This window comes from Athene cunicularia (assembly GCF_003259725.1).
Source record: "Athene cunicularia isolate RWA chromosome 1 unlocalized genomic scaffold, athCun1 chr1_part2, whole genome shotgun sequence".
Classification (NCBI taxonomy): domain Eukaryota; kingdom Metazoa; phylum Chordata; class Aves; order Strigiformes; family Strigidae; genus Athene; species Athene cunicularia.
The window spans coordinates 29,997,223-30,009,223 of NW_020799092.1; the positions used below are offsets into that span (position 1 = coordinate 29,997,223).

Sequence of the window (12,001 nt, forward strand, 5' to 3'; positions counted from 1 at the left end):
GGGTGCCCGTCTGCGGGGGGCGGGGGCCGGGCAGCGCAGGAGGCACTCGGTGCTCTCAGTGCATTTTCTCGCGTTACAGTAAACGCTCCTTCATTCACTGATCTAAGCACGGCCCCTACACGTTACTTATTTCAACTGTAAATTATCATCCTCCCCCAGCACAGCAGTAACTGAACAACAGAGTACTGATGTACATTGCACACACAACAAACTGCACGACTCCAGGGATTTTTTCAGATTTGAAGTAACTGAAATTAAAGCAAGTGACCTAGCAATGCTGATATTACATCAAATATATGTCTTTAGAAGAAGAAAACAAGAATAGAAAGAGTTTCACATCTTTCATACAGCCACACAGAAAAAACGGAATTTGGAGACCGTGTTTGCTTTTAAACTGTATCATCAAGCAGAGGCAACTGTTAATGACTGACTGAACGAACCTTGGCTCACCATCTCGCGCCCCCCCCAGTTTAGTTAGACGCCGGGAAGGCCAGCTCAGAGCCACAGCAGCATTATGCCAACTCACGTGGCCTGTGGCAGTGCTGACAACGTGACAAACCTTCACAGCACATAACAGAGGGATAAGCATGGCAGAGGCTGCGCAGACTGAAATGAGCAACATGGGCTACCTGCAGAGATTCCTCATCTGTAACAGCAACTTGCAAATCCCCCCAGGGTACACAGCCTTCAGGAAGAAGCCTTTGATAACTGTTGTGATGTTTTCTGACCTCTATACTGACAGATAGATACACAATACCATATGGTTTACTTTTAGGTTAGGAGGAAGTGCAACTTATGTTTATGAGTTCATTTGTGCTGCTACTAAACACTTAAACTCAGCAGTCTTTTTCCTCGACACCCCTCACAGGATGCTTTCAATGCTACAAGAATTAAGAATTTGAGGTTTTCCACTATTTTAACTTTTCTAAAACACTCTTACTGCTCTGGGATACAGCATTCTCCAAACGCAGAAGAGAGTTTTCCCTTATCATGAAAGTGGTTTCACTTAAAAGCCATAATGTTGTTTACACAAAGATGTGAAAGACCAACTGTTTTTAAAGCATGTAATCCTGATCAATTTCTGAACAGCTCCACAATTGCCATTAACTTTAAAAACATCATTAACTATTTTAATGTATTACATATATCCATTTCTGTGACAGATCATAATTCAAATGAGGATTTATTTCAGCACATAAATGCCTAAAATACCTGTCATATATGCAACTATGGAGTGGAAGAGTTGCAGTACATGTAGTTATCAGTGGTAAGCCATCTGATGCATTTTCTTTCCCTACACCACCCACTCAACTACTGCACTTTTCCCAAAAGAACAAAAATATACTAATCTCAGGCTGGAGATCTGCCTCCATCCTCCAACCACAACACTCAACACAGACTCACCACCTTAAATTTGCAGGGCACAACCTCCACTATGGTGAACAACCCACTATGTGGCCCCCTAAAATCTGATACTGACAGACCAGCCTTATAAAGAGCTCCTGTGTTGGAAATGGTTCCTCTGATGTCACTTTCTCACAGCTAGTTCATGATGCAAAGAATGACAACAACAAAAATGAGCTGCACAGGCACCTCATGGAGAACAGTCTACTTTGGCTCATGGATCATTCCAGTGGTAGTTGGCTGGCCAAATAAGAGACCAAAATGTCCATGTTCACTTCCAAGTTAGGAGCAAGAGATGAAACAGTACATGAAGATTTGACCAATATAAGTTGGCAAAACAAGGCAAGCAGCATGGGAACAGCAATCCACCACCCCAAATGCCTTATAAATATATGACCTGAAGTAAAGCACTGGGGAAAAAAAAAGAGGAGGAACAACAACAAAATTATCAGCATACCAACATGCTTGGCCAACACTCTCAGAAACAGATTTAAAGTTTATTACAGTAAGTACTTTAGAAACAAGTTTACTACACCAAGATACAAGATCAAAGATTTTTGTCAACCCATAATATTGTTCATTGATCCATGAAGATTCATGATTTGTAGTAGGCATTAGTGTTGTTATAGAAAAAATAAACCTAGTACTGCCTGCCATAGCGTACCAACAATAAAATCCTGGAGAATAAAAAAGTAGTAAAAACATACCACAGAACCCAGGACAAAGGTCGCACTTTAGCACTCTGTTTTGTTAATCTTAAAAGCTTTCAGCTTGTAATCATAGCAATTCTACTAATGTTCTTGTTGCATCAGAAACAGCCAAGTTCAAAAAAGTCTTGAAATTGTAAACAAGAGTAGGTACCACTAGGGAGCGATGAGCATGCAACTTCTATTTACTTTGCTATTAAATGTGCTACTTAAAAGAAATGTAAGAGGGAAAAAAAAAAAAGAAGGGGGGGAGGATAATAAAGCTAACAATCTTGACTACAAATGAATTAAAGAATTAACCTAAGCACCTGCCAAGAACTAGTTCCATCTTAGGTTAGGGTTCCAAATCAACATGCAGTCCTAAATAATGAACTCATCTCTCAAGATCCACATTAAGAAAAAAGTGTTTTGTAGAAGTAATACTTGCACAGTTCAATCACCACACCTACAGTTCAGTACTGATCTTAAACAAAGCTGTCCTCATTTGAGATCATTACCTAGGTTTACTGTGTTCAGCTTATGTATGACTCAGATTAACAAGACCTGGACAACCACAACTGTGATGTTTGCTTGCATTAGAAGGGATTAATTCACAAATGAAAGGGTGAACAAGCTAATTAAAAAAATTTCAGAACACAGGCATCCTTGTAACAAACTGCTGGTTTTGATGTGCTACCACTGACAAGGAGAAAGCAGGTTGCTTGGGTTGTTGGCGAAGAACAGGTCAACACCTGCATGTCTTGTCTTGTATATTTGTCCAGAAGCTTTCCAAAATAGACACTGTGCTTATACAGTACCTGGCAGAACTCAGCCCTACCTCATTCATGCAAACCATGCAATTTTAAAAATTAGTTACTGTTGTATTTATGTAATATGCCCCACACCAGCAATGCATGGCATTCGTTAAAACATAGTGTTCTTCTCCCAGCAGCATATTGAACACATTGACTTATGAAGTATTTCCAGGTAAAGTTAGATGAGCAGTTAAGCAGACAATTCAAGTCACAGCTTTAGTTATTGTACTGATTTTCACAGTGGGGATGTGCCTTATCGGTGGAGCCCTTACAATTTCTAAAATCAAACTTTTCTTTAAAAACACGTACGACTATAACTTATTAGACGAGTATTGTGGGTGATTTTTTTAATACTTCTATCAAAGACTTGTACTAATGAGAATCGTAGAGAAAACAATCCCAACAGCCCCAAACAAGCACCAGCAGTTCTGTGTTCTATAGCTACCCCTTCAGGAAACAGCAATTCAGGGGCTGGAGAAAGCACTGCGCCTCTACACCCCATTCACTGGCCAGCTACTTCTCATTAATATTCTGTGCTGACCCTCTGACCATATAATGGTCCCTCACATGGACCATATAATATTACCATCTCAAAACAATAATTTGTATGTTTTGCAAGACAGCAAATGACAAGCTATAACAGAAGTAGGTGTATATTTACATATACAAAGCACACTGCATTTGCAGAAAGGGTCAGCGTCAAGGTTAACAGGTTAAGTTTTACACCTAACAGCTACCTAAGCATACAAACTTATCACAGGTTCTATTAGTACAGGAACACCTTCAAAGCCACCTTTTGTTTTTAGAAGTGAGAAAGAGAACAAAAAAGGAAATATATGGATTCCAGAATGCTGATGTTCTGATAGCCTGCAACTAGCTGTCACGAGTGGTTTGAACTGGTTATTGCTTGATCAATGAGATATTAAAGAGCTAAATACAGCCAGTGTCCTGGATCAGCCACTGCTCTCCTGCACAGCCAAACAGCAAGCTCAGGATCTGAGTGTCCAAGTCATGTGCCCAACCACTGTAGTATTAGTTTGTGATTGATGTAATTTGATAATTTATACATTCATTACAATGAATGATGGTTAAACTAATTAAATATGGGAACAAGATAATTTAACATTTTTTTTTTTAAGACTCTCAAGAGGCAGATGTTTAAATTATACTCCATGAGGGTAGTAGGACCCATATAACTACTATTCACTTTAAGCTTCTGTATATGTTTTAATATTTGCAGCTGACACAGTAGACAGGAATGACTAGTTCTGCTGCAAAAATGCAGTTCCAAAGGGAAGTAACAGTAGCAGTGTTTTACACACGACATTTCTGGCAGGACTGTAACTAGAGAGTTCATCAGTACTGGTTTTCATGACAGAAATGATTCATCCCTTTTCTCCCTCACAAAAGTGCATCATCTTCTATATGCAAAGCATTTCAGAGACAGGCACTAAATGTTTTTTGTATGCAGGTAGCATGCATGACACATCATGTAAAAACTTATCTGTTCCTTATCTTTCCAGCCATGCTACAAAAGTTTATTTCACCAAGTAAGATCCATCTTTTCATTGTCTCCCATGCTTCACAGCCAGGACCTACAGCAGTGAATCAGTGCAGGCAGGTGAGTCACTGCCCAGGTCTCACATAATTTCTGGGACAGGTGGTTAGACGGGCAGTCTTAAACATGGGAGTACCTCTCCTTTCCTAGGGGAAGGGGTGGGGTCGGCAAAAGCAGGCCTTTGACACTAGAGGTCATGAGGTCTTGCTCCCAGTTTCTCTTCTTTTCCCAAGACCACCAGGATGCACTCAGTACCTGGGTAGTTGCCTGGCAGGGACACTCCTAGCTCCCATTTTTCCCAGGGATCCCATCACTTCTGCTGCTGCATTGCAGCTGTACCAAAGACCTGCCTAAAAGATGACCCTCTGGATGGAATCTGAAGGAAAAAAAAAATCCGTATGTGAGACAAGTTTCAAGACAGCCAAACTAAAAGGGAAGTTGTACTAGTCTTGCCCTTGAGCTGAATCTGAATTAGCACTCCAAACTCACAACAGTGCATAGTAAGAATACATACTGTCACCTGTTTGCATGCAGGTTTCCATGGTGGTAATGCCAGGTATGCCAACACATACTTAAGCCAAACCCAGACTGCCCAGAGCTCTGGGGGTACTGACAAATGCACCCTGTCCCCAGCCTAGTTACAGCTTTCTGATCCACTTGGATTCCCAGAGATAGGCCTCTAGCCCTAGGCTAAAGGATGCTGTCTGTCTTCCTTAACAAGGCAATATAAAGAAAAAAAAATTGTATATGGGTAAAATCTTGTAAGAACTCTTAATATGTGGAACATGTGTGAGAAAATGCTTTGCCTTACCAAAGGAGCAACAGCATTAACTCCTGAATCTTTAACAGCACTGACAGAAAGGTAATTGCTAGCAATTTTAATAAACCCAGTATGATATTAACTCAGTATCTTTGACATATGAAGCTGACATCTCCTTCATTATGTGATATTTAGGTTTACATCCACAGCAATATGAAAAAATAACATTCTAGCTACCTGAGAACTCATTAAATACCCAAGGAAGATTAAAAGTTTAAAAAGCTTTTAAAATAGAGGTTAGAGTTTGCATTATTCAGATTTCTTAACTCATGCCGTGTTTTGCACACACATGTATGCCTACCATAGAAAACAGTAAGAATCAGAATAGGAGTCCAGTCCTAGGAAAACATGCCTACAGAGATATACAGACTGAAGTCTAATAGCAGTGAAGGTCTGCTTAGTTCACTAGGTACAGCTGTTCTCACAATGTCTTTATTAGAACTGAAGTCTTAGTTTATTACTATTATCTTTGTGTTCAAAAAAAGGCTATACAGAGTTTATCACAATCTGACAAAACAAAGCACTTAAAGTAATTTCATACTTTAATTTCATGCCTTTCATCTAAGCATCTCAAGGTACTGCACTTAATTTAGACCCATTTCCTAAATAGGTAATGTGGAGGAGCAGTTTGGCCAAGGTCAAACAGCAAGATGTGGCAAAGCAGGTCAAGCAGCCCAGATCTCTGCCACACACACCACCGCTACACTAGACGTATCACATCATTAAAGGTGGCAACAAATCATCCCACCCAACCACCATGCCTTTCAGTAAGGTTACTGTCACTAGATTTCTGAACCATAAAGTTTATATGATCACACCATGCACCATAGCGTGCAGCTTTCTTGTACTTCTTATTATCCTTCTTAATGTTGCTATTTGAAGCAGCAGAGAATGTAATTTCAGGGTCAAAACACAAGTCTTAAGTGATTCTTAGCAGTAAACTACATGAATAATTAAATGTTTAAAAACCTTAGTTCGTACACAAGAATTTTTCCATTTTGCTAATCCTCTTCAGACTCAGCTCTATGATTCAAATCAACCTCAGACAGACTCTTTTCTCTCTCTCAAAATGTCTGCCAGCCAGCTCTGGCACTTACTTTGTCAGAAATTATTTGGAGGAAGGAACGAACATAAGAAAAGACAACAACAAAGTGGTGTGATTTTTCCAGATACAACTCTGGCTTTCCTGATATAATGCTGTAATGCATGTTTGAAACAGCATGAACAAATCTGTACTTTATTTTCATAAATACACCCCATTTGTCTTTAAGGAAAAATATTCAACTGCAGTAAAAAAACTGACAGCTGCATTTGTTCAAAAAGAGACGGCTGTACTTGTTCAGTGAAGTGTTGCTCATATTCTCCTGATACTGTGCTACAGACAGAAAAACAAAATCCACAGCACTGTTTAAAGCAAATCTACCATTTTAATTATTTGCCACAGAAAATTATGGGGAGTAACAGAAAACAAAAGTGCACTTTGGTAAGAAATTCAAGCTTCGATTCTCTAGGCTGAAATATTCTTTCTAGGAAACAAGTATGTCATTCTGAGTCCAGAGTCTAGTCTCCAGAGAGAAAAAAAAAAAAAAAATCACAGCAAATGTAGTAAAAATCCTCACAGGGGCTGGAAACGGGAGAACACTTCTGAAGAAACAGAGTAAGTGTATTTGCTACTGCGCCATTCATCACCATATTTCTTTGGGATATTTTTATTTTTTAGATTTGAATGGAAAATTCCCAGTAAAAGGCAGTTGAAAAAAACCCGTCTGTAGTTAAAGTACATTTGTCTAAACTATCAGCTAACATGATTAGCTCACTTTCTCTTAGGATACCATCTGTTTTTTCCCCCGCAGTGTTACAACGAATTTTTAAGAGAAACCACTACATTCACAAACACCAGACTGTTTACTACTTTGCAAAACAGGCCCCTGATTGCATTCACCAACCATCTTGTCATACATACAATTGAAAAGTATCCAGTAACATTTTTTTACCTGTTTTTCAGTTACCCAAATTAAGAAGAGGAATCAAAATGACCAAGAAACATTTATATGAAGCCACTGTGGCATGATTTTCACAGAATACACAGAAAAGCTAGTGGAAGCAGAAAAACAAGCAGAATTTTCTGTCAAATGTACATTTTTGTATTGATGTGATAAAGTCTAGCTCACCTCTCCTGGCAAAAATATTCTTAAAGGAGGACTCACGGTTCTCCATTTAACCTGTGTGCTCTGGTATATTTTTTACATTTTGGTGAGGGCTTAGTTTTTCATGATTAATTGATCACTTTTCTTATTTGTATTATAAGACAAATCTTCCTCTTTGTAACATGTAAGCAGCTTGAGTTTTTTTTAAAAGAAGAAATAAAGCAGCCGTGAATAAAACTTGGAAAAGGTAATATCAAGTGTTCTTCAAGATCCCAGTGGGAGGTAATTTCACTCTCTGAAAACTTGTAACTGAAGCTTTATGTCTGTCTTGAACAGAATTCCAGCGACAGTCGCCCCAGTTAAGGCATTTCTAAATCCTCCTAAGTTACAGACACAATGTATTACAGTATCCAAAAGTATATCCAACTGGTATTATTCTCTCTTGCATTCACTAAAATATATATATGTATTTTTAAAATAAGCTTCACTGGGATCACTGAAAGAGACAACTGCCTTTTTTGTTTGTTTTAAAGAATGAGGTTTATATGAGATTTAATTCAAACCCTTTAACTTCAAGACAAACAGATATTAAAAAAAAAAAAAAGTTTGTACAGAAACTTGGAGTAGAATCAGTTCCTATTTCCTCAATGGTCAAGAGATGGGCGACAGGGGAAGGAGATCATAGCACAAGATCAAGTAACACTAATGTTATCCATCAGGATTACTTCCCCAAAGGAAGAGACACAAGCAGACCTTTCCACTGAAATAGTAATAGTGGCAGTTAGGTCAAGGAATAGGTCAAGTTAAGGGACAACTCCACTGCCAAAGGATTAGACTACCTGTTAAGTATGGGACAGAACCTCCTACAAAGGGGCACAGCCCAGCATGACTTACTAATTTTGTTTGGCTAAAATAGCCCTAGAACGTAAGTTCTTGTCTTTGCATTTTAGTGAGGAAAAAAAAAAAAAAGGAATACTTCTGTACCCTGAAGAAAGTTATTACTGAATTTCCATGACATGAGGGAAGAGTTGGAAAGTAAATGGATGGAAATGTTTTTGCTGCTCTAATCACAGTGAGAGATCAAGAGACATGCCCTGTATTTGATTAAGTGGCAGCAGAATAAATCCTCTTTAAACATAAGGAAAGAACTCTCTTCTTGCTAGGGTGATCAAACACTGGAACAGGTGGTCCAGAGAGGTGGTGGAGTCTTGATACTTGGCCATATTCAAAACCTGACTGCACATCTGCACATGGTCCTTAGCAACCTCCTCTAGCTGACCCTGCTTTGACCACTGGGGTTGGACCAGACAATATTCAGAGTTGTCTTCCAACCACATCCAATTCTATAATAATTTTAATTTTCCTGATTTTGAAATACATTGTAAAGTTTTACTTTTCGTATGTCTAGAATAGAGGCAGCTTCAGTTTGTCCATGAGAAGCTTCTTGAGCTATGAATGTGTCAATACAAGTATCTTTGGCTTGTGCTTTCTTTAGTGGATACAGCCGTAATATAAGCTAATTTGCAGATATTCCAGACACTGCATTTCACACAAATAATATACTTATTGCAGTTCTTATTTCAGGCTCAGTGAAGAAGACTGCATTGTGTGTGCATGTGTTTTGGATTTTTCAGTCAAGGACCTAGCAATAAACTGTAAGACACAATAAAACAAAAGGAGCATCTAAAAACTTTGCAAACATACCAACAGACAGACAAAATAATACTGAGTCCTGATAAGCTATGCAACTGCTGAAGGAGACAGACTGCAAAGTGGAAAATAATATCAGAGCCAACCAAGGAGGAAGCCAACTAAGACTGGCTACTTTGCACCACCAAATGTCAGGTGAGAGCTAGAGGGATACATTTTAATAATTCCCATTCAAATTCAAGTGACAATTATTCCTGATAAGCTGGTACCTATAGCTGTATCAAACGGACAGACATATGGTTGCTTTTCTGATGAATGGGCTGACAGGAGGGTTGGGAAAGCTCATATCTGCCAAAGACACACAAGTGTAATTTATATGGTGTTTAATATTGCCTAGCAGTCCCAGTGAGAAACTGGAGTGTAATTACTCTAGGTATTTTTTAGAGAGGATATTTGTCTCAGGAAGGAGTTTTAAAAGGATTATCTTAATTTGGCTCTGGCTGGCAATTTATTTCTGCATGGAACAAGAGTTGCATGCCCCAGATGAACTGGAGATGTGTTACAGAAAAGGAAGTCTAATGAGTTGACAAAAACTCTGTAATGTTTCCATGGCTGATGGAGTTTTTTCAGAGTTCAGGCTAATGACTGAGGACACAGAAAAAAACCCAGAAATTACACAGGAGAACATTAAATTATTGTCTAGAACTGGGAGTCTGACACTTTTTGTATTGTGGGAGAAGGCAAAGGAAACAGGATGAAAGATACTGAAAGCAAAGAACAGAAGTCTATCACAACCAGTTTATTTTTTCTAAATATGTAACACACCTTAATCATTACTAGCAAATGATCATGCTAGCATAACTGTGTCTTAAAAAACTCCTACAGGCAGAAAATGAGATATGGAAGCAAGCAATTTACAAATGAACTAGCATTAAATGAGTTTATTTGTGCTGCTACTAAACACTTAAACTCAGCAAGAATGCAAGATTTTAAAGACATACTGACTTTGCACAATTTTTAAATGAAACTTTAAAAGGTATTTGATGCTTATAGATGGAGTATACATGTGCTAGCACTGTGTTAAATCCCCTTAAGATATATAAGAAAGCCAGTCTGCTACTCCATTAGATGCAAGTATATGGAAATGATGTTCAGAAGTATACATTTAAATAAATAAAAATCACAAATTCAGAAAAATTGACTTTAATGCTTACAGATAGAATATCTAGTTGATATTCATGGCCCTAAGTTGTTTTTTATTAGAAAAATGATTCTTTTGCAATTGAGTCAGACAGCTAATACAATCTCGCAAAATTGCTGGAATACTAAAAATATGCAAAAGCTAGCCCTTAAATTATGAATTTAATTTTAGGTAAGACATAGGTTTTAATGCCTAAATTTAAATAGTATGCTAAGCCAATTATAAAATTTTAGGAAAGAATAAGATTCAGCATTGGAAGCACTTAAGGGATGAAGTTGAGGTTTATTCATTTATTCTTTCTCAATCACTGAGAAAGATCTGACAAGACTGAAGGAATATTCTTTCTTGTAGTGGAGCCTGAAAGATTTTTTTTTTTCCTACTAAACTATTCAGCAGATAGCTAACACAGACTTCAAGTTACCTTTTCATTAGTACTGAGTTATGTGGTGTGCAGGAGTAAAAGAACTTGAAGGACCTATTTTACTGATTTATACTATTCTCAGTATATCTAGGGATAAGTACAATGTGTATATTTTCAATTAACATAATTAGCTTGTGAAAGCCAACCGATTATTTTGCACCACTTTTATATTTCTTTGGTACTCAAAAACCTGACAGTTTAGCACCTTCTTTAGTCCAGGCTGTATTTACAATGACAAAGAGCAGCATATTACTTAGAGAATAAATTTGTACTGAATGAAAGTTTATAGATTTCAAAGTGTTTCTTTTCTTTCTTTTTAATCTCTCTCTGGCAGGTTAAAAAATCAAAGGTTACAAGTTTATACTGCAAGGTTATCCCACTGTGCATCATGCGTTCATGTTCTACTGATACTCAGAGCAACTCCAGCTCGTCTTGGTATAGCTTCATTAAAAAAGCTTCACCCCAGATACCACACCCCCAGCTGACAGAGTTACTTACCAATAGCCTGAGCAAGGGCTATTACAACTTCCTGGCATGTTGTGACTTCGGTGACCCCACACACAATTCTCTGGACTCCATCCACCCATACTTTGAGCTCCATGGTTCACCAGATCATCCAAGAGCCAGGAGTGCCAATCAGTCAAGTCATACTTGCAACTGTACCAGAGAATGCAGCAGACTTCTCTCAGCAGCTGGAAGACAGAAAAAATCCTGGTGTTTATAGTGAGGCATTGCCAATTTAAGTAAGGTAACAAATTCACCTTAAAATCTATTGGGTAGAAGAACCAACAGAGTCTTCTCTCTTTAAAAATAGTAACAGGAATCAAACATCCCACACTTTAACTATATCTACCCATTCTGTAGACACGGCAGAGGTTTCATTACAGTTTATTTCCTAAAATATTAAAAATTATTACAAAAAGAACACTAAGAGAAATAGCATTAAACAAACAACTGCAAAGTAAACTCTTAAGGGTTTAGAGTAACAGGTGCCCCTCTTCCTTTATATATTGCCTGGATATCTCCAGGGATAACCAGGGACTGGTTATAGATGTTTTCAGTGTTTGTTCAATAATTCCTAGCAGGTGGTGGCGTAGCAAACCAGGGGGGAAACATTTTTAATTACAGCCATCCATGAGAGTCCAACCTTGCTCTCCACACACAACCAGCTGAAAGTTCCTAGTCCCAAGAAACCTGTGCGTTTAGCACCAATGCTGGAAAACCCAGACAGGAAAGCAAGCAGACAGATTGCTTCTATTTCTCTAAAACAAGGAGATGAATAAGGGAAGGTGTTGTAGA

At 38.2% G+C, this 12,001-nt stretch overlaps 1 protein-coding gene across 5 annotated transcripts in view; it reads right to left on the reverse strand.

Annotated features, from left to right (window-relative positions):
- RASSF8 (Ras association domain family member 8) overlaps positions 1 to 12,001 on the reverse strand; it is a 109,180-nt gene that overhangs the window by 7,043 nt on the left and 90,136 nt on the right. For all 5 annotated transcript variants that reach the window (XM_026866713.1, XM_026866739.1, XM_026866745.1 and 2 more), the window contains one exon: positions 11,201 to 11,394. In XM_026866713.1, the coding sequence (XP_026722514.1) occupies positions 11,201 to 11,303 (103 nt within the window). In that variant the 5' untranslated portion in view covers positions 11,304 to 11,394. The remainder of the gene's footprint in view (positions 1 to 11,200; positions 11,395 to 12,001) is intronic.